At 38.4% G+C, this 26028-nt stretch overlaps 1 protein-coding gene across 4 annotated transcripts in view; it reads right to left on the bottom strand.

Moving 5' to 3' along the window:
* The window catches only part of USP6NL (USP6 N-terminal like), a 167664-nt gene that overhangs the window by 52013 nt on the left and 89623 nt on the right, over positions 1 to 26028 (bottom strand). For all 4 annotated transcript variants that reach the window (XM_087420834.1, XM_087420832.1, XM_087420833.1 and 1 more), the window contains 3 exons: positions 24048 to 24115; positions 21821 to 21903; positions 12777 to 12816 (listed from right to left, as the gene is read on the bottom strand). In XM_087420834.1, the coding sequence (XP_087276960.1) occupies positions 12777 to 12816; positions 21821 to 21903; positions 24048 to 24115 (191 nt within the window). The remainder of the gene's footprint in view (positions 1 to 12776; positions 12817 to 21820; positions 21904 to 24047; positions 24116 to 26028) is intronic.

Raw genomic sequence — 26028 nt, 5'->3', positions numbered from 1 at the left:
AATATCCTATCTAACTTTTTTAAAGTTGGATAATATTACAGTTGTATCAACATTAGTCCATAGCTAACGTTAAGATACATAGGAGATATTCCATGGGGATAGGTAAAGAGAAAGGAATTGTTTAAATTTTCCAACACTTTTAAACTAATCACTGAAAGCCTTATGTAGTCTATAAATCTAAACCAAAAGGAAATTTAAGTATTTTGAAATATCTTTTATGAAGCAACAAAAACACAACTTCAAAATTCCATTCTCTTTTTCACATTTTACTGAATTCTAGTATCTTAATGTTTTCAGTGAGAGTTGGTTTTTTAAAGGAGAATTGGGCATTCGTTTATTGTGGAGTGATTAATATATAACTAGCACTATGCTAGTGAAAAATTATATAAAAATAAATAATAGTCGCTGCCCTAAAGAAAGCTGACTGTCTGCTAAGGGCAACTGATAGGGGAATCAACAGTACTGTGACAGATGGTACGACACAGGGACAGAAAGGGTAACAGCAAGGTCATGATGGAAGGAGCAGTCAAATACACCTAGGGATGTCAGAGAAGATGAGCCCTAAATGAAGAACTGGAAGATGATTAGGATTTTTACCAAGTGCAATGTGGGAAAGAACATTCTAAGCAGGGATAGGTGTAGTGCTGAGATAATTCAGCACCATAGGGGGCTAAAAAAGGCAGCATCAGGAGATGAGGCTGAAACATAGGCGAGGGTCTTGGATGTCACACTAAATTGGGATTTGGAGCAAAGCTGGGGAATGGGGAATGTGGTATAGAAAATGCTTCCTCCTCACTTCTTTGGTTTCCAGAAGGAATATTTTTTTCCTAAGTAGCTGGGCCTGCTGTCCAACCCCTTATTCACTCCCAAGGTGGTAGAGTGACTTATCTGATTAGTAAATTTAAAAAAAGAAGTGGGCATGTACAGTCCTCTATCCCTTTTCTCGGGAGCCCGACTACCCTCAGAAAGCACAGCTGGACTCCATCCTTTCAGGCAAGAAAAAAACACCCTCTTCAGCCAGGAAGTCTGTGGCCCGTGACCAGGTGAGTGAGCCTGTCTCCCTCCGGGGTTCAGGATTTGGAAGCCCACTGCTGCTGCACACCTGACCTACGCTCTCCCCTAACCCTCTCAGCTCCAGGAAGGCTGAGGCATCTGCTCTTTCCCCACCGCCTAGAGCAATGCTGGGCACAGAGGAGGCAACTAACTAATTATTTCATTTTCACGAGAACAAATCCAACATAATTCTTTCTTATGAGTGAGTAGAGATTCTGCTATTTCATTAATTCTCCTCAGTCCCCACATTTTCTTTTCTGGAGGCTTCTGTAAGTGTAATAAGTACATGAATAGAAAGCAATGGAAAGGGAAGACTACATAGGAAAGAAAATAGTTCTGAGGATACATTTTATGCTCAAAATGTATGCTCATGACAACCCTATGAGGTAGATATAATCATCCTCATTTTACAATTAAGGAATCAGGCACAAAGGGATGAAGCGACTTGTCCAAATTCCCCTCCCGAGCAAGGTCAAGTTGGAAGAGGGGTTCAAAGCCGGGCAGCTTGGCTTTGGGACCTGCACTCTTAGCCACCACATCTTCTATCTCTTGCTTGCATCATGTCCCTGCCCTAGCTCAGACAATCACAGTTCCTGGGTGAAAGCAAGAGCTCCTTATCGATTGTCTTCAATCCAGTCTCAAACAGGCAGACAGCATATACCCACCATCAATATGTTTAGATTTAAGAGAAGCATAAAATCCCAAAGAAAATCCTGAATTTAGCAAAAGATTCTCACCAATAAGAATATGTTTATACAGTTTTATTTTTAGGCATACTTATAACTTTAATTACTTAACTCTAAAAATTTTGATGGGTTCTTCATAATGAAAGATGATCACTCGTGAGCAAAAGATATTCTGTTATAATTCCCATTTTTCAAGACTAAGCATATTCTTCATTATATTATTAGTGATAAAATGTTGCAGATGGTTCCAGAAATATGTTTAATTTTAAAACTCAGTGGGGCACTAAAATCTAATTAATGTTTCTGCTAAATGTGACTTTAGAGAAGGCCAAGCTGTGAAAAATTAAGATTGATCTAAGTTGCCATTTGGTACTTTTTTGTTCTTCTGCACTTCCTTCTCTGACTTCTTCAAAGCATAATCCCTTCCTCCACCAACAGGAAAAAACAAATAATTCAAGCCAACCCAAGAATATAATAACATACACTTTGCCGAGAACAACCCTGCTGAGACCTAGCAGCTCTCTTGCTATCTTTCATTTTTATAACTATGAATTATCAAGAATCACTTTAAGAAGTTTTTTTAAAGAAACATTTTTGTATTCTAACGCTTATCAAATATATAAATTATTTTAAATGCTACACATTCTCACATGCAAGGATAAAACACACACACACTTTTAAGAACCATTAAGCATGCTTTTCTTTCCCCTACAGCAAAAAAAAAAAAAAAAAAAAAGATAAACCTTGGGAAAAACTCCCAGGCTGTAAGATTTTAAAATTATATATCAGTAGTTCAAATCAGGTTTAAATGTTAACTCCATAATGCTTCCAGTTCAACTACACCAGACTTGAATGCATGTGAATGTCTTTCTTTCCCCCACTCATGAATCTTTAATTCAGGGATAAAATATACTTTATCGCCAAATATGCTTCAGCTAACTATTTCAGAATTTATTCTGAAGAAGTAATTGAAAACACATGTCACAAATGTGAACTTAAGTGTTCTAGAAAAACGGGCTAAGGAACATCATATCTTGCCATGGACTCAATAATACGAAGACAAACTAAAATATAACAGCAAGAATGTTAGAATCTTGACCTAGAAGTTCAGCAGATATTTCAAACTCAACATATCCAAAACTATTTCCCTAAACACACTGCTATTACCCTTCTCTTCCCTAAGATGAATTCACAGCATCACTACTCACTAAGCCAATCAAACTAGAACCTTAAGCTGCTTTCAGTCTTCCTTCTCACACCCAAAGTATACTCTGCTGGTCCCCTCCGTGTCTCTTGCTTCCAACACGCCCTCTGCCCTAGTTCTGACGATCCTAACTCCTAGATGAAGGCAGTAACTTCTTGCGAGTAGCCCTGACTGTCTTCTATCCAACCCCCACACTGCTACAGCTTTTTAAATGCATCCCAGTTTAAAATCCCTCAATGGCTACCTAGCATCTACAAATAAAGTTCAAACTTCTACGTGGACGGCCCTTCACAATACGGCCCCAACTCACCATCCAGTTTCACTTCCTGCTACTTTTATGATCTGGCTGCTCTGAACTATTTGTCATTCTCAACACACAATGTATTTCCACACCTCTTTGACCAATACTTGCTATTCACCTGCCTCTGATACTCTTCCTCACCTTTGGCAGAATCCTATGCATCGTCTCAAGACCCAGTCAAACGTCATAGATCTGAAACTTTCCCGAATGCTTCCACGCTCCAAGCAAAATAAACTGTTTCTTCAGCATTTCATGGCATGGATTAAGGACTCAGTTGACCTGAGTTCAAATCTGAGTTCTGCCCACTCCTGTCTGTTTCATTTGGGGCAACTTACTTAAACTTTCTGCATCTTAGTTTTCTTGTCTATAAAATGAGAATTATTGTGATTATTGTTATAACACCTAATACTTGTGTTTTAGTTGGCCTAAATGCCCAAATATTATTATTACTAAAGTACGAACTCCTTGAGTATAGGAACCATATCATATATTCTTCATTTAATTTCATCACCCAAAACTGTAGTTATATAAGAAAAGTTAAATAAACATCTTAAAGGTAAACATAATTTACATAAGAAAAGACAAGTAAACAGTACTAGGAAGCAGTTAATAGCATTCTGTGGTTCCGGAGGTAGAAAGGTGGGAAGGAGAATGAATACAAATAGACAGACCCAAATCATAAATACTTTTGATAGCAGTTCAATCATTATAATAAAGAAGTAACCAGAAGTGAATTATAATAGTATCTCTAATGTAGCATAATGGTAGAAATGATATCATCCCATTATGTTGGCAACACTTTTCAAAGTGCTACCAAAAGGCAGGACTACTGATGTTAGAAGTCTATACAAAATTGATATCAAATAACTCTGTTGACTTTATATACAGACATCTAACTTCTCCCAACTTTTACTGTGAAATATTTCAAACTTATAGAAAAGCTGGAAGAACAGTGCCCTGTATACTTATATATGCTTCACCAAAATCCACCAATTATTAACATTTTGCTGGCTTTCATCTATTTATATTGGTTTTTTTTTTTTTTTGGCTCATCTATTAGAAAATCACAGACATCATGAGCACCTCATCTCCAAATATTTCAAGTATATATCACCTAAGAACAAGACACATTATCCTACATAATCACAGTACCACTATTACACCCAAGAAATCTAAAATTGGTTCATTATTTTGTAATAAACACTTCATATACCAAATTCCCACTGTCCCCAAAGTGCTCTTTACAGCTGTTTTCTTTGGGTTGGTGGGCAGGAGACTTCGAGTCCGATCACGGATCATGCGCAGCCTCCACTGGCACATCTCTTTAGGTCCCTGTACTCCAGAACAGCCCCCCGGCCTTTTTTGACTTTCATGACACTGACATATTTGAAAAGTCCAGCCCACACTGTTTGGCTCTGTCTAATTGTTTCCCCTAGATTTTGGCAGGAATATTACACAGATGACGTCGTGTCCTTCCCATGGCATCACATCCAGAGACATACCGTGTCAACCTGTACCATTATCAATGACGTAACATTAGATCCCTTGGTTAAGTGGTATGTGCCCAATTTCTGCATTAACTAATAGAGAAATTCCCTTTTGTAACTAATAATGTGTGGTATACTTTGAGACAGTGTGAACATCCTGTTCCATAACAACTCCACTCAGTGATCTTATCTCCACTGATAATCCCTATCAATTCTGATTTTGATGATGGTAAAGGTGAGTTTTTTCCCCTAATTCTATGATTCCTTCTATATTATTAACTGACATTTTTCTTTTAAATAGTTTTTCCTTTCTAGCCCCTCCCCCTTTTAATATCACTACAGAATATAAGGACTATTTTATTCAATGTGTTATAATCCATTATCATCATTATTCTTTTTGAAGCTCAAATTGTCCCAAATTTCGCCAGACTGCCTCCTATCTAGTTAGAGATTTTCCCCTTCAAGTGGATCCTTTAGACATCCCCTATCTGGCACAAAATAATTCAGGCTCACTTTATACTTTTTCTACCCTAGACCTAGATCAGCCATTTCTTTAAGAAACAGTGGTTCTTTTTAACGGGGAAAGGTATTAAAAACTAAGATCTGGAAACTAGATGTGCTTATCATTGCAATTTTTAAAATCATATAGGACATCGCAGTATAAGAAAATTCCACCCCCCTGGGAATGTCAGAACAACATATATCAAAAGGAAAATGATGCAGAGGTCTTAATCTCTATCCTATTTTCCCTGTGCTCTCTCTCCATTACCTCCACTGACTATGTAAACGGTATACTGTTGTGTACTTTTCTTCCCAGGAGCTGTTTTCAGGAAAGGACTAAACTTTTGCTTGAAGTCTGCAATCTGATACCCGATTGTCTTAAGTGATGCCCCCTCTGAGTCAGGACTGGCCCCTCCTCTTGGGGCAAGGAGGGTGTAAAGACTAAAACTAGGACCAATATATTCTTTGTTGCCTCTCAAACTCTAGTGATCTGAGATCGTATTTTTAACCCTATGCAAGACCAGTTGAACATTAAGTACTTAACAACTGTTGAATCACCCACATGGTATTAACTTATCTTCTATCCAAGGCTCCTTCCACTATTAATATGATGAGTAATCCAGATAGTAAAGCCTAAACATACATAATGCGTGGATGGACATTAAATAGCCTTCTCTTCTAGAATAAAAAATCTTAGAACTTTACTGAAGTTCACATCTTCAGATGCCTTTTTGTTTCTGCTATTTGAATGTTAGGATGCATGACTGAGAATGGAGTTGGCCGGAGTCACGCACGCCTAGACCTCACCAGCAGAGGTCAGGAGAGGATAAGAAGTACAAGAAGGAACGAGTCCTGTTTTGACAGAATAACGACATTGAAAAGTCTACGGGTCACGTATTTTGAGTAGGATTTCAAACCACATAGAATTAATATGTAGTTTTTAAAGATATGTATAGGCTCCAATATTCCATAAGCCATGCAAAATATTGCATTACATAAAGGAAAGCTGAATGCATGAAAATTCATAGTTTTTACATATCCTTTCCTCCTTATTAAAAACATCAATAAGCTCAAAGAAACAATATAATCCATTATTAATATTGTTCTCTGCAGAGTAAATATAATAAGTGTGTTTGTTTATTTGTTTGAGTGCCTGTTTGGGGGAATTCGAAGCACTCCGCAAGCATCAACACTAATCCTCTTATGAGGGACTGCTGTCACACTCCCTAATTTAAACAGAGAACTGCCTTATGTAAAACAAAGCTGGAACAAAAGCCATGATTATCTGACCATGCCTTAGTGTACAAGTCTTCCCAAACAGCAGTAAGTGCATGCTTCAAGCGTATGCTTTGTAAAGATTAATAAACACGGAGAAGTCAAGATGGCAGCGTAGGCAGACTCCGAACTCACCTCCTCCCACGGACACAGCCAATTTACAACTACTTGTGGAAAAATTACCCGAGAGACAAGTGAAAACTGGATAAGAGGAACTCCTGCAACAAATGACAATCCTAATTGAGGTGGAAGACACAGAAATTCCCTTCTGGAGAGAAAAAACGCTACCTTCACAAGCTGCAGTGCTTCACGGCCGCCCGGGAGCAGCCCAAAGGTACGCAGGCCTCCCTGGAGGAGTGGGGGTCCTGAGCCGGGCAGCGCTTCCACTGTAGGCATTTTTTGGACCCAGCACAATCAAGACAAGTGGCATAATATCTGATTTTGCTCGCTACTAAAACATTGGGGAATACCCCCAGAAAAGCTGGTTCACAAAGAAATTAAAGCCGGCTCTTAAAGGGCCCACGCACAAACTCAGCCGTTTCAGAAAGCAACCTAAAATCACCAGAAAGAAAGATGCACAGTGCTTTGGTGAAAAGAGACTCACCTGATAGGCTCTGAGTGCATCTCTGTGCAAGGTGAGACCTCTCCAGGGACTGGGACATTGGCAGCAGCCATTGTTGTGGCCTGGTGTGGGCGTGCTGACACAGACACTGGCAAACACCACTGGAGTTCTCCCTGGGGCCTGCTAGCCCAGGGTCTGCCCCTACCACTAGAGCACAGATTTAATCCAGCTCAGCCAGGGCAGGCAGTCCACCCTACGGACTGGCCCCACCCAACAACAAGCCCTCGGGCAACTAAGGGCCTGCTAAGTGAGCTGCCTGGATTCTCCACAGCCTCATGAGTGGGTCCACCTCTGTGGGGCAGGCGTGTGCAAGGAGCGGGTGGCGTGTGTGGGGCTCCCATCTTGGAGAGACTGGGTCCACTTCAGGAGATTGGGAGCACCCCTCTGTTCACTGCAGTGTTATTCACAATAGCCAAGACTTGGAAGCAACCTAAGTGCCCATCAAGGGACGAATGGATAAAGAAGGTGTAGTATATATACACAATGGAATACTACTCAGCCATAAGAAACGATGAAATCCAGCCATTTGCAACAACATGGATGGACATTGAGGGTATTATGCAAAGTGAAATAAGTCAGAGAGAGAAGGTCAAATACCCTATGATCTCACTCATTAAGTAGTAAATAATAACAACAACAAACAAACACATAGAGACAGAGATTGGACTGGTGGTTACCAGAGGAGAAGGGGGGAGGGAGGAGGGTGAAAGGGATAATTAGGCACATGTGTGGTGATAGATTGTAATTAGTATTTGGGTGGTGAACATGAGAACATGATGTAATCCTTGCAGAAACAGAAGTATAATGACGTACACCTGAAACTTATACAACGTTATAAACCAATGTTACTGCAATAAACAAACAAACAAAAAGATTAATAAACACTTGTAGACTTCAGCTAGGCTATCATTTCCATTTATTTTATTCAATGAAGCTACATGTAGAATTTTTTATTACTTTCCTAGAAATGTCAGAGCTTGGCCATTAGGACTAGGTAGTCACTGAAGAATACATGAACTAAACTTAAACTAGAAAAATTGGGAGAAATCTTGATAAACTAAAAGGTTTCTTGCCTCAGACTGCTTTGCACATGTCTCAAGTTCTCATTCCACTTTAAAGAAATCAAAACTGTAAAAGGCAGGTCATGCAACATGAATGCAGTTTATGTACGAAAGGCATAATGGAATCTCTATCAGCAGCCTCAGAACCCTGCCCCTCTCCCAGTAATAGACTGACCAATGAATATAAAATGACGTCCTATGTTAAATTATGAAGGTGTGCCTAGGTCATTTTTTAGCGATTTCCTATTATATTAACCTCTTTGGAGTAAACAACCAATTAATTATAACCTTAATTGTACTGCATAGGAGGCCTTTTATTGTACAGCAAGTCTCTCAAAAAACAAATAAAAAGGGCCGGCCCCGTGGCTTAGCGGTTAAGCACACGCGCTCCGCTACTGGCAGCCCGGGTTCTAATCCTGGGCGCGCACCGACACACCACTTCTCCCGCCATGCTGAGGCCGCGTCCCACATATAGAAACTAGAAGGATGTGCAACTATGACATACAACTATCTACTGGGGCTTTGGGGAAAAAAAAGGAGGAGGATTGGCAATAGATGTTAGCTCAGAGCCGGTCTTCCTCAGCAAAAAGAGGAGGATTAGCATGGATGTTAGCTCAGGGCTGATCTTCCTGACAAAAAAAAAAAACAAATAAAAATTTAAAAACAAATAACCTCCCTAAAGCATGCATCCTCCACTAGCTTTTGTCTCATATTCTTTTCTTCACTGTAACATTTCTTAAATCATCTATATCACTGGTTCCCAGACTTGGATTTTCTGGACCAGGAAATTATTTTTAAAAACAGGGGGAGGACGGGGGCATTGGAGAGAAAAGTCGATACTGGGTTGCCAGATTTTTCTTTTTCCAAATATAGATATCTTTTGTTAGAAGATACCTTCCAACTCTTCCCATCCTACTTTCTCAAATAAAGGATATTGTAACATTTGAAAGGACAATCTCTGCCAATCTTTAAATCAACATATTTAGTGCTATAGAGTAGTCATTACACTCATTTGGTCATTCAGGCACCATCTATTGAGCATATATATGTGCTGCTCTAGGTTCTGGGGATACAACAGTGAACAAAGCAGATAAAACCTCCCTCAGAGAGATTACATCCTAGTGAGGAAACAGACAAGATAAAGATACAAGTAAAACAGTGTTAAGTGCTGGAGAAAAATAAAGGAAGGAGGGGATAATTAGCATGTGTGTGTGGGAAAGGGAGTTCCCTACTTTAGATACGATTGCCAGGGAGGGTCTTACTCTGAAGGCGACATTTGAGTCAACACCTGAAGGAGATGAGGGACTGCACCCTGTAGCTGTCAGGGGGAAGAGCACCCCAGGAGCGGAAGCAGCCAGTGCAAAAAGCCTGAAAGAGAGAATACGGCAGGCATGCTCAAGAAATACAGAGGAGGCCAGTGAGTGAACGACAGAAGGCCGTAGGAAATGAGATGAGACACTTAACAGAAACCAGGTCATACAGGGCTTTGAGGTCATTCTAAGGACTTTCCCTTTTCCTGTGGATAAGATGGGGAGCCACCACAATGTTCCGATCAGAGAGGGACACAATCTTACTCATTTTAACAGGATCGTTCTGGCTCTTCTGGTGAATAGACAGACTGTGGCACCAATGGCAGAAGCAGGAAGTTGGAAGCTCCAGAAGAGAGACTACAGGGGACCGGGCGGCAGAAGTGGAGGTGGTGAGAAGTCCTCAGATTCTGACTACATTCTGAAGGCAGAGCTCACAGGACTGCTGACAGACGAAATGTGGAGCATGAAAGGAAGCAAGTCAAAGATAACTCAGAAGTTTCGAGATGGATCAACTAGAAGTAGTTCCCATTTACTGAAATAGGGAAGTTTGTTAATAGAATGGATTTGAAGAGAATAACAGAAACTCCCTTTGGGACCTTTATTAGATACCTAAGTAAGTAAAGTAAGTCAGATATCTAAGTCTAGACATTGAAATACATATACAAGGACATACAAGTCTGGGATTCAGGGAGCCAGGTCACCAACACACTATTGACACCTAAAGACAAAAGACTAGCTGATATTACCAAGGAAGTAACACAGCTAGGAAAGAGAAGTTCCAGGCCTGGGCCACGGAGCACCCCACAGTGTAGAGATCATGGAGATGAGAAGGAACAAGCAGAGCAAAATGAGAAAGAGCAGCCAGTGAGGAAAAAAGAATATGCAGAGTATGGAGTTCTGAAGGCCAAGGAAAGAGGATGTGTAAGAAAGAAACAGTAACCAGCCACGTCAAACGCTGCCGGGAGGTCCACTGAGAATTGACCACGTGATGTAACAGTGCAGAGGGACCAGAGACCCTGATAATGGCAATAGGGTAGGGCGTCAGGGTGGGGAGTTAACTCTGACTGGAATGGACACAACAAAGAACTGTACGCAAGAAATGGAAAAGAGAATATTGATGCCTCTTTCAAGGAGTTTTACTGTAAGGGCCACAGAGAATCAGGGCAGTAGCTGAGGAGAAAATGGGGTCAAAAGAAGATTGGCGTTTGTTTTTTTTTTTAGTGGGAATAATAATAGACTTTATTCTGGTGGGAACAATCAAGTAGAGGGAGAGCGAGTTCAGGAGAGAGGGAAGACTAGCTCTAGTGATGTCCCTGCATGAGCAACACACATGCTCACAGAAATTAGAGCACCTAGGCACAGGTGAGGATGGGGGTGGGTGTGGCTGTGGAAGCTCGTGCAAGTTCTCTTCTGACTGCTGCTATTTTCTTATAAGAAACAAGAAGCAAGAACACCAGCTGAGACAGGAGGGAGAAGGAGGTGCTGGAGGTTTAAGGAGGGCAGAGAGGCTTCCAATAGTTAAAATGGAAGCAGAAATTCACTAGGCAGGAACAGTATGATTTCCAGGCAGCAGTAACGCTCCAACTGAGGTCTGTGATCATGAATGTAAAGTAAAAGCAGTCGGCCTGGTTGTGAGTCTCCTACTTGTACTTCACCATGCAGCTGCAGGCACCGCAGAGGCAGGAAGTTGGCTTTAACTAGGGTCATTGGTTAGCCTAGAAGTAAGAGAGGCGAGGGAGGTGAAGGTGTATGTGAGTGACTGTACCAACCTAGAATTAGAGAGGGGACTGAAGGCACAAACAAGCATGGGGAGGGATAATGAAACAGTGGTGGTACCAGGGGGGCCAAGGGTCCCTGAGGCCAGGGCACCAGACAAGAGAGAGGGGTCAGAGCGTGGAAACAAAGCCTTCCGTTCCTGTTTCAAAGTGGACTGACACAAGTTCACCAGAGGCAGAATTTAGAAAGTGCTCGCTGTTTTTGTCACTTTCTTTCATTCATTCCTTAGCCACAGGGGTCTGCCTTCCCCAGCACCAGTACTACCAACTCATCTCACTAAGACTAGGCTCCTGAAAGCCACCAATAATCTCCCACCTATTGTCTCACTTGATCTTCCTCTAGTCACTGGACAGACAGCGAGCGTCACAAATGCAGAAACTCTGTCTTATTTGATCTCAATATTCTAGGCAGTACATAGTCCAGTGCTTAACACAGTTGCTAGGCAATAATGTAGCTATGAAAAGAAAGGAATCCCTTCAACAAAACATCAAGGTTAGGATACTGAGAGAGAATCAGGCAGTCACGAGAGAATTCAACTGCAGGAAGTACCTACAGGGATCTCTGTATTTGGAAAACGGAAATTTTGTCTACAGCTCAAAGTTATGCTACAGTTTTTATTTTCATAAAATTTTTATTTTATAAAGATTTTCTGAAATATGTTTCAATTTCCAATTTTACCTCCATTATCTGAAACTCAGCCTCCTTCCCCCATCAAACATAAACAAATTGAGAATAATCCCAATCAATAGCCTCTCTTTCATTCTACAATTCATTGTTGGTACAGAAAAGATGAAGAAGGGGAGGGAGATTCTGACCAACTTGAAAACATTCCTACTTGAAAAGTCCCTACTGACATTTCATGCACACCCAGCTATGGAACCAGCTCCCTAGCCAAGTGTAATGAAGAAAGGGGAAACACACTGAGTTATCAAAAAAAGTGACAGGTAAGACTTCTCTACATCCTTAAAAAGTTAACATATTTATTTGACTACAGCAAATGTTTGTTGGTGGTGGTGGTGGTAAATTTGATGAAAACCTCCTGGAACAGCTATGTTCCAAAGAGCCACTGGTCTAGAACAGTGCTTTACTAGCCACAGGCACATGAGAATCACTTGTGAAGCTTTTTACAAATTAGCTTCCTCAGCTCCTGGTCAGAGTCTGACCTAACAGGGTGAGGTGGGTCCCCAGCAACAGTGCTCTTAAACCGCTCTATGTTCTGAAGAACTCCTAGATGAGAACTACCTGTTTAGAATGCAGGTCTCTGATAACTGCTACCTTTCCTTTTACTCAAGTGTCTATCAGAAGTCCCATAAAATCTAAAATTATTTCACCATTAATTTAATTACTTTCTTACAGTGATATACTTGGGGTCAAATTCTAACAACGACTTCCCCCTTTACATGTATAATATGGCACTCAAAATCACAAAGGTGGCAGATTTTATTCATCTGATAAACGTAATTCACCAGTAACTATAAATAAATGCAGAGTTGGACTTACCCGTTCCATAGCTGCATTATGATATGGGAGCTCCTCCTCACTGCAGAGGAAAAACAGTACATGTGAAACAGCTGAAATCACAGCAAACTTTTAAAAAATTGTAAACCTATAGGAACATATTATGTACAAGCATTTATCTGTCATCACACGAGTTACATAAGCTTCCATTCCATCCAATTTAATATATAACAATTAGCTATTCTGTAACCACAATGTCCCCCATCTTCAAATCTCTACACCTGCACTGTCTAAAACAGTCATCTCTAGCCACATGTGGCTACTTAATTTTAAATGTAAATCAAAATTAAATAAAATTAAAAATTCAGTTAGCCTCACTAGCCACAGCTCCAGTGCACAACAGCAGATAGAGGCTACCGTACTGAACCGTGCGGAAACAGAAATAACATTTCCACCACCGCAGAAAGTTCTACTCGACAACACTGCTCTAGACCAGGAGTCAACAACATTTTTCTGCAAAGGTAAATATTTAAATGGTAAATGTTTTAAGCTTGTGGACCATACAGTCTTTCTCATAATTACTCAACTCTGATGTTGTATTGTGAGAGCAGACACAGACAATACGTAAACTGAGTGTGGTTTTGTTCCCAAAGAACTTCTACAAACAGGTAGAGAACTGGATTTGACCTGAGGCTATAGTTCGCCAACCTCTACTCCAGACCATCACCTCCACTCTCTGCCTCAAATGATGGCCTATCATAAATGATTGTTGAAAAAAACTGCCTCCAATAGATTGACGAATTAAAAAGAAACTCCAACTTTTATTCTGTAAATAAGGAAAGCTTCATTTGCCAAAACTTCAATGGGGATGATTTTTCTAAAATACATAATAGGAGATCAAATTCATTTCTCTGATACAGTAATTTTGTGGTATCACCTCTAATACAAAATATTCTGAGACTCTTGTATTAACTCAGTAATATAAAAACAATGTGCTATTCGTAAACAAAGTTATGTGCTTGGAGTTGCTATCTTGGTAATATTGATGTTCTGGCAATGACATGTACATATTCTTGCCTTAGTTTCTCTTGAGACCAAGTAACACCACTTTCAAGAGTCCAATACATCAGTATTCAAGAGCTCAGTATTGAAAGGCACTCTTCCGCTACTCTGAAGAGTCCTTACGTGAACGATGAAGCTACAGCAATGGAACTGACAAGAAAGTGTAACAGTCAAAAGAGATCTTAGAGACATACTCCAAACCCCTCATTTCACAGATAAGAAAACTAACATTTTCACTTAGTCACAGTCACTTAGCCTAATATAGAGATATTCAGCACTATCTAACCCAGTGGGTTCAAACTAAGGTAGACAAGATCTTCAAACTATGCTGGAATATATGAGGAAAAGGCTGAAAAGCCAATTCTCAAGAAGAAAATAAACTTTGACGATCAAAAATAAAAAGTCCTTTTTTTTTAAATGTAAAATGTCCACTCACCTTTATTGAATGTGACACCTTGGTTTTTTTTTTTTTATAGTTTTCATTATACTCTTAGTCTAAATTTCCCTGCTAATTTGTAATGCTGATTACTAGGGCCAATGACGTACAAATGGTACAGGATATAACTTCTGGTTTCAAAGTGCACCTATCCAATTCTTCATTTACTGGCAGAAGAGGGCTTGTCAACACCACTGGAATGTACTTCCCAGGTGATCAGGTCTGCAGGGACACCTTGAAATAATAAGAACATCTGGCACCTTTTGTGTGCACCAGGAATAGTATTTCTGGGGCGAGCGGGCTGCCCTGGGCTTCTGAGAAACCTTTTGTACAGTTGATTTGAGCTGATCCTGACAACTGTTTATTTGAACATTCCTAACTGCAGATGAAGTGCCAACCACAAGACAAGTTCTTTGAAGTTGCTGGGTACATTTCTTTGGTGTCCTCCTATTTACTAAACAAGACTAAAAGACTTAATCATGCCTACTTTCAACACTGAATCAGAACCAAGTTTTGTACTTGTCTGTGGAACGATGCTGATCATCTGCTCAGGCTACATGGCCTGTGGTGGGCAGGTCCTACAGAATGAACTGCTTTGGGAAATTCAAGACAGGACTGCACACAGCACCCCACGCCACCTTAACCTCAAGCCATGCTGTGGAAAACCCTGAGAGAGAGGGATGCAGGAATACATGTACCACCAAGGTCAGCCCTAGGCAAAATCCTGGAGTAGACAAACTTGGTCTTGGATTTCCCTCCAGACCTATATTTTACATCATTTCCTTTTGCATTGTCACAACCCCACCAGGATCTGGCTGCCTAAGTAGCTCCCCATCATGATCCCCAAATAGTTATCGAACTCCTACTATCTAAGCCTTTTTTTAATGTGCATTTATTTTATTTTTAAATTGATATATAATTGACATATAAAAATGTATTCGTTTTAGATATATAACATGATTTGATATATGTGTATATTGCAAAATGATTACATTAAGTTTAGTTAACATCCATCACCACACATAGTTACAAATTTTTTGGTTTTTTCCTTGTGATGATAACTTTTAAGATCTACTCCCTTAGGAACTTTCAAATATACAATACAGTTTTGTTAACTATAGTCACCACGCTGTACTTATTTAGGACTTATTTATCTTATAATTGGAAATTTGTACCTTTTGAACCCATTCACCCATTTCCCTCACCCCCCACCTCTGGCAACCATCAATCTTTTCTCTGTATCGATGAGTTGTTTTTTTTTTTAGATTCCACATATAAGTGACACCATATAGTATTTGTCTTTCTCTGTCTGACTTATATCACTTAACATAATGCCCTCAAGTCCATCCATGGTGTCGTAAATGGCAGGATTTCCTTATTTTTTATGGCTGAATAATATTCTATTGCACACACGTGTGTGTATGTTTATGGCATTTTCTTTATCCACTCATCTGTCGATGGACACTTAGGTTGTTTCCATGTCTTGGCTATTGTAAATAATACTGCAGTGAATATGGGGGTGCAGATACCTTTTCAAGATAGTGATTTCATTTCCTTTGGATGAATACCCAGAAGTGGAATTGCTGGATCATATGGCAGTTCTATTTTTAATTTTTTGAGGAATCACAATACTATATTCCACAGTGTCTGCACCAACTTATATTCCCAGCAACAGCGCACAAGGGTTCCCTTTTCTCCGCATCCTTGCCAACACTTGTTATTTCTAGTCTTTTTGATGATAGCCATTCTAACAGGTGTGAGGCAATATCTCACTGTGGATTTGATTTACATTTCCCTGATGATTTTAGTGATGTTGAGCACCTTTTCATGTACCTGTTGGCCATCTGTATGTCTTCTTTGAGAAACACCTACTCAGATCCTCTGCCTATTTTTAAATTGGATTATTTGCTTTTTTGCTATTGAATTGTATGAGTTCTTTACATATTTTGGTTATTAACCCCTTATCAGATATATGCTTTGCAAATATTTTCTCCCACTCCGTAGGTTGTCTTTTCATTTTGTTGCTGGTTTCCTTTGCTGTGCAGAAGCTTTTTAGTTTGATGTAGTCCCACTTGTTTATTTTTGCTTTTGTTGCCTTTGCTTTTGTTGTCAAATCCAAAAAATCATTGCCAAGACTGACGTCAAGGTGCTTACCACCTATGTTTTCTTTTAGGAGTTTTGTGGTTTCAGGTCTTATGTTCAATCTTTAATCCATTTTGAGTTGACTTTTGTGTATGGTATAAGATAGTGGTCCAGTTTCATTCTTTTGCAGATGGCTGCCCCATTTTCCCAAAACCATTTTTTGATCAGACTATCCTTTCCTCATTGTATATTTTTGGCTCCTTTGTCATAAATTAATTGACCATACATGTGTGGGTTTATTTATGGGCTCTCTATTCTGTTCCATTGATCTATGTGTCTGTTTTTATGCCAATACCATACTGTTCTGATTACTACAGCTTTGTAATACAGTTTGAAATCAAGAAATGTGATGCCTCCAGCTTTGTTCTTCTTGCTCAGAATTGCTTGGGCTATTCAGGGTCTTTTGTGGTTCCATACAAATTCTAGGATTGTTTGTTCTATTTCTGTGAAACATGCCACTGGAATTTTGATAGGACTTGCACTGAATCTGTAGATCACTTTGGGTAGTATGAACACTATAACAATATTAGTTCTTCCAATCCATGAGCACAGAATATCTTTCCATTTATTTGTGTCTTCTTCCATTTCTTTCACCAATGTCTTATAGTCCTCCTTGGTTAAATTGATTCCCAGGTATTTTATTCTTTTTGATGCAATTGTAAATGGGACTGTTTTCTTAACTTCTCTTTCCGATAGTTTGTTACTAGTGTATAGAAACGCAACTGACTTTTGTATATTGATTTTGTATCTGCAACTTGATTGAATTTGTTTATCAGTTCTAACAGTTTTTTGTGGAGTCTATATATAAGATCATATTATCTGCAAATAGAGACAGTTTTACTCCTTCCCTTCCAACTTGGAAGCCTTTTATTTCTTTTTCTTGCTCTGGCTAGGACTTCCAGTACTACGTTGAATAAAAGTTGCAAGAGTGGGCATCCCCATTCTTGTTCCTGATCTTAGGGGAAAAGCTTTCAGTTTTCACCATTGAGTATGATGTTAGCTGTGGGCTTGTCGTATATGGCCTTTATTATGTTGAGGTACATTCCTTCTACACCCATTTTATTGACAGTTTCTACATGAATGGATGTTGAATTTTGTAAAAAGCATTGACACTTGACAGATGGATGACAGAGCAAGAACGCAGTCAAGTTTTCCTATATGGATTTTCTTGCATTATTGCTCCATACCTAAAACTTTTTATACAAAATCTGCTGTGTGTACAGTACTCATCTTCAAAGAACTTTTCCTCCTCAAATCTCTGTGTTGGCATACATTAATTTTCACAGCCTTCCAAGGAAAAAGCAGGGGATTGCTGCCTTAAGAGCCACACACAATGTCTAGAACACACATGTAAAGCTCTGTACCAGCCTCAGGCACAGTGGCTGGCATGTTGAAGGAGTGCACCAACACTGCTGAATGAATGTATGAAGGGAAGGATGAACGTACACCTGTATGCATGTATGCATCTTCACCTTGCCACCTAAATATCCTTCAAGTAGAAGAAAGGAAGGACCAAAATCTGGGTGAGCGAAGAGTATTCCTTTAGGTCAGCAAACTACAACCCATAGATCAAATCTGGCCCACTGCCTGTTTTTGTAAATAAAGTTTTATGGGAACACTGCTACACTTATTCATTTATGTGTTGTATGTGGTTATTTTTATGCTACAAAGGTTGAGCTGAATAGCTGTGACAAAGACCACAGGGTCCACGAAGCCAAAAATATTTACTATCTGCCTCTTTATAGAAAGAGCCTACTCCTGCTTTACAAAACTCCTGCTTTATGTTGCCTACCCCTGCTTTAGAAAACGAAGGTTTGTCCTCTAAGGGAATGAGGCACTTAGAGACTTCTTAAAGAAAACAATAAGCTGACAGCAAGAAGCTATGCCTCATGGAAACACAGTAAGTAAAAACAACAACAACATAGTCATCCCTAGAAAGAGGGGGACTTTAACTGGATTTATTTTTTTCAACTGTTATTAAACTTAGAATTACTAATTAGAGTATATGGACCTATAATTTTTCAATAGCTCAGGTGGATTATTTCTGTAACTGTGAGATAAACTTTCATTTGGAAACTTAAAACTTAACCTGTTAAAATTAGTAAGTTGAATATATTGACTAAATTTTATTTCTGTTTTTGTAGTAAATTTTGTCTAAGTTTAGATTTACTCTAGTCAAAATTATTAGATGGGTAGAAAGAGTTCTGTCTCAAGCCCTTGTCACCAAAACAGATATTCTTTAAAAACAAAAACACCTTTATTCTGGCTTTCAAATATTTATATAGTCATAGTAAACTACAGATAATCTGCTAAATTTTATAAATACACACATTTTGATAAATAGTTGAAAATCTGAAGCTTGGTTTTAATTTTATCTTTATTTTTGGTATGATTTCCTTCTAATTCTCTATTAATAACTTGTGACCTAAAAACATTATCTGTCATTATCCAAATACCAAGCATTCTTTGTTGAGCAGACTAGCAGTGACTATTTTTGATAAAAATGTTGAAAGTTCTCTAACTCCTTAAATAAGCCTGATTTCTCCATTTTCCAGGCATAACTCCATTACCGGCATTCTCACTGGGGGTAACTCCCCATTTCTGAGTACTAAATAAAGATATTCCTGTTCCAGCACCAAGCCAGGATGGTTTAGCAACAGTTTTTATATTTATTGTGAAATCTGTTATAAAACTAAGTTAGTCCTGTACTGTCATCCTTCTTCATATAACAATTAATTTAAGTTACTAAAACTGTAATTAGATATGAAGTCAGTAGCCTTCAGAGAAGGCTACGAAGTTACTTTTTGCCATTAGTATTGGATTGACATTGACACTTAAAACACAATTTCATTGCAGAACCAATCAAAAATTGCAAAGAACTAAGATGGCAGAAAGAAATGCTCTTTTGATCAAGGTGTGAGAGGGAGCAGCATCTAAACGCCTAGGCCAAGGGACTTTACTCAATAGCTCAAAGAACTCCAGTCTACAGTGACAAGCAATAAAAGGCACCAGCAGCAACCTCAAGAGAAAATGTTTTACTTAAATGAAGCATTGTAACAAAATCAATGACTTCAGTGAAATTTAATAAAGCCTAACATTACACTAAAATCCATTTCTATGCTTCATTATTTCCATTTGTGCTGCCTGCTTTAGGACTGCATCATGGAGCAAAGAAAAAACCAGTGCGACAGTATGAGAACTAGTACCAATCAGTTTCATTTTAAAAGTGGTGAGCTTAGCTATCTGGTATACCTCAGCAGAGTGATCATTTCAAACAGTATCCTTCTCCTTAGGCACTCTGTTTTCCCCATTAATTTTCCTTCTAGGCATTTCAAAGTGCTTCTTCTATGTTTCTCTTATTAAAAATACAGGAGAGCAGTACCAGGCAATATAATACAGCAGTTCAGGACACTGGCTCTGCTGTAAGACTGCCAAGGTCCACATCCTAGATCTGACACTTACTGCCAGCACAACTGGGGCAAGTTGCTTGACCTCTTTGCGCTTCAGTTTCATCTAAAAAAAAGATAGAAAGAGTACCTATCCCAAAGAGTTTTTGAGACGAATAAATGAATTAATCCATGTAAAGAGCTTAGAACAGTGCCTGACACACAGGAAGTGCTCAATAAATATTAGCTACTATGATTAAGATAAATGATTGACTGCCTTTCTTCCCACTAGAGCCAAATGGACCTCAGCACAGAGGGTAAAAAACACGAAATAACTGAGTGCAATTTTAGATTGCCAAGTACAGGCTAGGCTCCTGGGCTAGAACGTAGCTCATGCTGTTTCAACGAGAAAAGAGAATTTAGGTAATTATTAGAACACTTTTGGAACGCACAGGTTTTTCATATGTATTTTGTACTATATTAGATCATTTTATGATAAAAACATTTTTTTATAGTGGTTCACTCCCATCAGAAACACTTGGGGAGATCAAAATCAGCTGAGTTGTATCCTACCTTCTGAATCAAAATCTGGGATAGAACCCAGAAATCTGTTTTTTGTAAAAAAAAAAAAAAAAAAAAAAAAAAAAACCACAACAAACATTTCCCAGCTGATTCTAACGTGCAGGCAAGTTTGGGACCCACTGATCTTGACAGTGCTAAATGCTCAAACTGTCCTTCAAAACTTCATTCACTCAGATCTGCACATTAACTCACACGAACGTGTACTGATTTCCTGCCACATTTTCGGCCAAGTTTGATTTACATAAAAAAGTGGAAGTGAGAGTTTAAATTAAGAACAGTATTTTCATCATAGTTAAATACTGCTCTATTAGTCTGTTGAAGTTCAAAGTCTTCTAATTCTAACTACTCAGGAGAACATCTGGGATATGCTAATGTCATTAGGTATAATAATAACACCTTATATTTGTCCAGACCTTCATATAATATTCTCCTATTTTATTTCTTCAACATTTCAACTATACTCTAAGATATGTAGAGCAGTTAATAATTTGTTTTACAGATGAGGCATGAAATGGTTAACTGGGACCAGCAAAGCCACAAGAAGAACATACATTCTCTGACTCCCAGAACTGTTTCTGTTTGTTTGTTTGCTTGTTTTACCTTGGTAAAAACATGATACAACAAAATACTTTCTAAATACAAGAAAACTGAACAGAAGGAGAAAACAAGGTCTGAGTACTATAAGTTGCTATGACCTGTACAAGAAATTGTATTTTTCCTTCAAAATTTAATCATATGTCATAAAACAAAAATCCCTGGATTTTTCCTATTTATAATAAATGAGACTAGAAAAGAATACATTTGAATGAGAAGTAAGTTAACCACTAAATTGTATGGAACCAAACAAACGATAGAGATGAAGAGAAGTCTCCAGCCTGTGGGAATCTGACTAAACAACACCAGTACCAAAGTAGGCAGACTCACATCATTTGCAGGGTGTTTTTAAAATCACTTTAACCACTTTATAGTGGTCTAGACCTCTCTCAACTCTTTATGTAACATACTCAGGATAAATGGAATTAATTTTGGGAAGCAATAACACGAATACATTTACAACTATTAGGAAGATCGATGGCATTTCTTTTCATTGCTCATTTTTAGGCTGCATAACACTAAAGTTCTAATTGCTAATTATTTTTAAAATGCATTTATATAAAATGAAATGTTTTATAATTATTGTTGAAATACAAATTGTTATTCATTTCCATTTAATTCTGCTAAATTATTAATAAATTCATTTACTGCACTTAATGTTCTTACTAAAATACAACAAATATTAAAGACTGTATTCTTAACTATGGTTCAGTTTCAATCACAGAGGTTAAAAATGCCAGGAATTTAATAACAAAAAGCACATTGCAGGACCAGTCCTGGAATCTTATTCACAGCAATGCTATTAAAAATAAAGAAAATCAATATAATAGGTCACCATAGAAACATTATAATAAAAAAGTTAGGTTTTAATCTGTGCAACTTACTGTAAAAAGCCAAATCTATCTGTGACTTTGTAAACCAGGTAATCAGCATCCTCCCAAGGTTCAATCTCTGCACCTTCTCGTCCCTATAATAGGGGCAAAGGAGGGTGTTAACGGCAATTTATAAAACTGAATAATTTCTTAAAATAAGAAGACCAAAAAGAGTTATTTTTTATGTATTAACAATAAGAATTGGAAATGAGGCATTAGCCACCTTAACTTTTTCTAAAAAACAAACTATTTTTGGCAATATAATCCCTATTGCCTAGTTACAAACTCTGGAAGATACTGTATGTCAGCAACAGCTGACATGTGGCTAAGCCTTAATCAGTCTTGGGTTCCTGTGAGGAGACAAATGGGAAAGAGGGAACCACGGAGGATAAGAAAGCCACGAGAGAATCAACTGCCCAACTTGAAAGTTTTAGAGTATCATCTTAGTAAAAAAATACTTTCTGCCTTTTCATCCAAACTTCTCAGAAGAGTAAGCTATCCAGTTGTCTCTCTACTTTACTTCACAGCCACATCAGCCTTAACACTATTCCTGCCAAGGTCAAAAATGATCTCCCACTGTCAAATCCAGTAGACACTCTTCAGTCCTATCTAATGGATTTTTTTCAGTTCATTTGTCAATGTTGCTCACTCCCTATTCCTCAACCTCCATGACACCATCCTCTCTTGGTTCTCCTTCTGCCCTATCCAATTCTCCTTTTGATGGCTTCTTCATGGGTACCTCTTATCTTAACTGTTGGGGTACCCAGAGCTCTGTCCTCAGCTAACTGCTCTTCTCACTCTACTCTGAGGCTATTAACTAGCACTGATTAGAGCAGGAACCCAAAATGTAACAGTCTGTACCAATCCCTCCAATTTCAGACTCAGTGCCCAACTGTCTTGCAGACCCCTCCATCTGAGTATATTTTATAACTGTCTGCTTGTGTGTTCTCCTCCGAGTAGGCCATGAGTATCTTATGGGCAAGGACTGCTGTAATTCATGTCTGTATTGTGAATCCCCAAGGCCTAGCATGATACCTAGCCTGGTTACTAAAGGATTAATTGCATGGAAAAAAAAAAGGCATGCAAACATGAATGAATGATAGTTCTATTGGTTTTAAACTAGTTAAGCAGTGAAATAAATTAATTGGGTTTTTCATGGACTACACTAAAACTTAATCACAATAATGGGAAACTGTCTGATGTTCCAAACAAGCAATTTAAAAATGAACTCTGGGAACCTAACCGTTGAGTTGAGTACTGTCTGTATGCCTCCCTAGAAGCAGGGCGTAGTCCAGATGGCTTTCTGTAATTTCATGCTCCTATTATTCTCACAAATAATCAAAAATAACAGATATGAAATTACAGGCAAGTGATATAAATATAAAACCTGACACATAAATCACTGCAACAACTCACTACAGATCTTAAGAGGTAAGGCAATAATAAGGAGACATGTAAATTGTCAACAACCGTGATTTTTCTAGGACATCAAAAAACAGCTTCCACAATTAATCTAAGGATAAAATGCTAATGGAGATTATACATAATGTATAAATTCAAATTTTCAGATCCATGTTAAATTTTTAATAGCATATAAATTATGAATAAAATGGGTATTTAAGTCTGTATTCTAATGTATTTAAATATTTATTTAATACCTAGTATGAGTCAGGAACTGTTCTAGGTATTTAGAATACAAAAGTAAATGAAACAAAAGAAATTCTTACCCTCAGAGTTTATATTCTAGGAGTGAGAGCAGACAACAAATAAAATAAGCATAATATCAACTATGCTGATATAATAAATGCTATAGAGAAAAATAATAAAGAGAAAGGGATACAGAGAGCCAGGGAGTAGAGGGGGCTATTAAACAGTGTGGTCAGAGAAGATCTCACTAAGAAGGTAGCATCTGGGTAAAGATCTGAAAGAGGTGAGGCAATGAGGCCTGAGGATATCCAGGATACAAGTGTTCTAGGCAGAAGGCACAGCTGCTGTGAAGGTCCTGAGGCAGGAGCAAGCCGGGTGTGCTGGAAGAACAGCAAAGAGACCAGAGCGGCTGGAGCAGAGGGAAGGAGGGAGAGAAAATCTGGAGATGAAGTCAGAAAAAAAAGATGACTTCAGTGGTCACATGAAGCAAACAAACTGCTTCTGTAATTTTAGCTCTCTAAAAAGCAAATCCATTTCTATTTATATGTTTTTTCTAATAAAACTTACTCAAAGAGTAAATACGAATACTTACTCTGTCATATTTAGCAACTATTTCAGCTCGCTCCTGGGCAAGTTTGAGTGCTACATCCTGGTCCGAATCTGTGGAGAGACCAAATTTAGATGAACTGTTATTTAAAGAACCATAAAGTTAATTAATTATAAAACTAAGACAAAACAAATAAAAATAGTACAATAAATCAATACTGCCTAAAATGACAAACCAGCAAAATCAAATAAACTTATAAGGATGAGTTAGGTATCTGTAACCACAACTCTGAAATATCAACATATCAACCATTTCAATATTACATATGATATTCATAAGAAAGCAAATTTGTTAACATAGCATTAACTTAGGGGATATGATAAATCTTATCCAAGAATCAATTTTGGATCTAATTTCACGAAAATTAGTATTAAAGTAGAAACTGAAACTGAAAGCTCTAAGTTTTCAGATGACATTCACTTGGGTAGATGATGAGAATAGCATTCAAGGAGGCTTTTGAAAATTAAGGTAATTTGTCCACAAAATACAAGAGTGCAAGATATACTTCAGGAGTTAAAAAAAATTATTTCTCTTACATGATGAAAATAATCATTTCTACATTTAGCCTCAGGTCCCCCTTATCAATTGCCCTAATTACTATAATAATCTCCAGTTTTACTGCTCAAGCACACACACATACACACTCTTCTTTCTCATTACCACCAGGTATCTCAAAAACACAAATCTGACAACAAAAGTAGAGATCATAACACGAAATAGTAGGGATATAATGACACATCCCAAGTACCATAAATAAAAATAAAAGACCAATGACAGACTGTATAAAAAGGCACCTCTGATCAAGAAGAAAAAGACAAGTATTCCATTGGAAAACTGGGCAAAGGTCAGGAGCAAGAAATTCACAAGAGTAACAACAGCAGTGACAACTATATCTGTGTTCTTACTAAGTGCCTGGCAGATAGTAAGATACTTCCAGGCAGCAGATACTGTGAAAAGCACTTCACATGCCTTATCACATTTAATTCTCACAACACTTTAAGAGAGGTATCATGTTAATTCTGTTACACAGATGAAAAAAATGAGGTTTAGAGATTTTAATCAACTTGTCTAAGGTCGCAAAGCAGGGATTCAAATCCAGACAGTCTTGACTCCATAGCCCACAATTTTAACGATTACTTTATAAAAATGATTACTAAAGACAACGAAAAAGGACTTTCAGTTAAAGATGGCAGATGGAACACACAGTTTTCTATCCACTCCTCCTGAAGCCCCACTAAAATGACAGTATAGAGATGCTTTAAATCCCCTCCCTCAAAGGCCCAGCAATCGGTGCTTCCTGAGGAGAGGTAAGGGTGGGGTTAAACAAAGGGAGTTGATGAAAGTGAGTAGACACTCCCTGAGAGCTGAAGGGATGTGCACGTGTGTGTGCAGCAGAGGTTGGGTGCACAGAAGAAAACCAAATCCTCACACCCTCCAACAAGAAACCAATAGCTACTGCCTCAAACTGCAGAAGCCGGAAGTGGCAACACAGGCCTGTTACCCAGTGCTATGAAGTAAACAGAAAGAATCGGCTGGGGAGTGGAGAGTGGTTACTCCACAGGGTGGGCAGCGAGGAGGGACGAGTATAGACGTCAGCTATTTTTCAAAATAAGTCTCACACACCGCTGAATCTTTGAACCAAGGATAACTCTCATAAAAATAAAATCTAAATTTAAAAGCCAAGACACGGGAAAAAATCAAACTCATTAGAAACTAAAGAAATACCAGTGTTAAAATATCCCTTTGCACCTATCTCAGACTCACCAAAAAATGCAATGATACTACGCAATTCTGACAACACTGTAGGGACATCTGCAGCACCCTACTCTGAGGGCAGACTTATAAGTGCATAAATCTTTCTGGAAAGCAATTTGATAATACATATCAAAAGTCTTAAAAACAGGCATACCCTTTACCGAACAATTCCGCCTCTAGGGATTTATGCCAGTGAGATAAACAAGCACAA

This window comes from Ceratotherium simum, chromosome 32, assembly GCF_057802395.1.
Source record: "Ceratotherium simum simum isolate JZ-2026a chromosome 32, ASM5780239v1, whole genome shotgun sequence".
Taxonomy (NCBI): Eukaryota; Metazoa; Chordata; class Mammalia; order Perissodactyla; family Rhinocerotidae; genus Ceratotherium; species Ceratotherium simum.
This window is presented reverse-complemented; position numbering and strand designations above follow the sequence as displayed.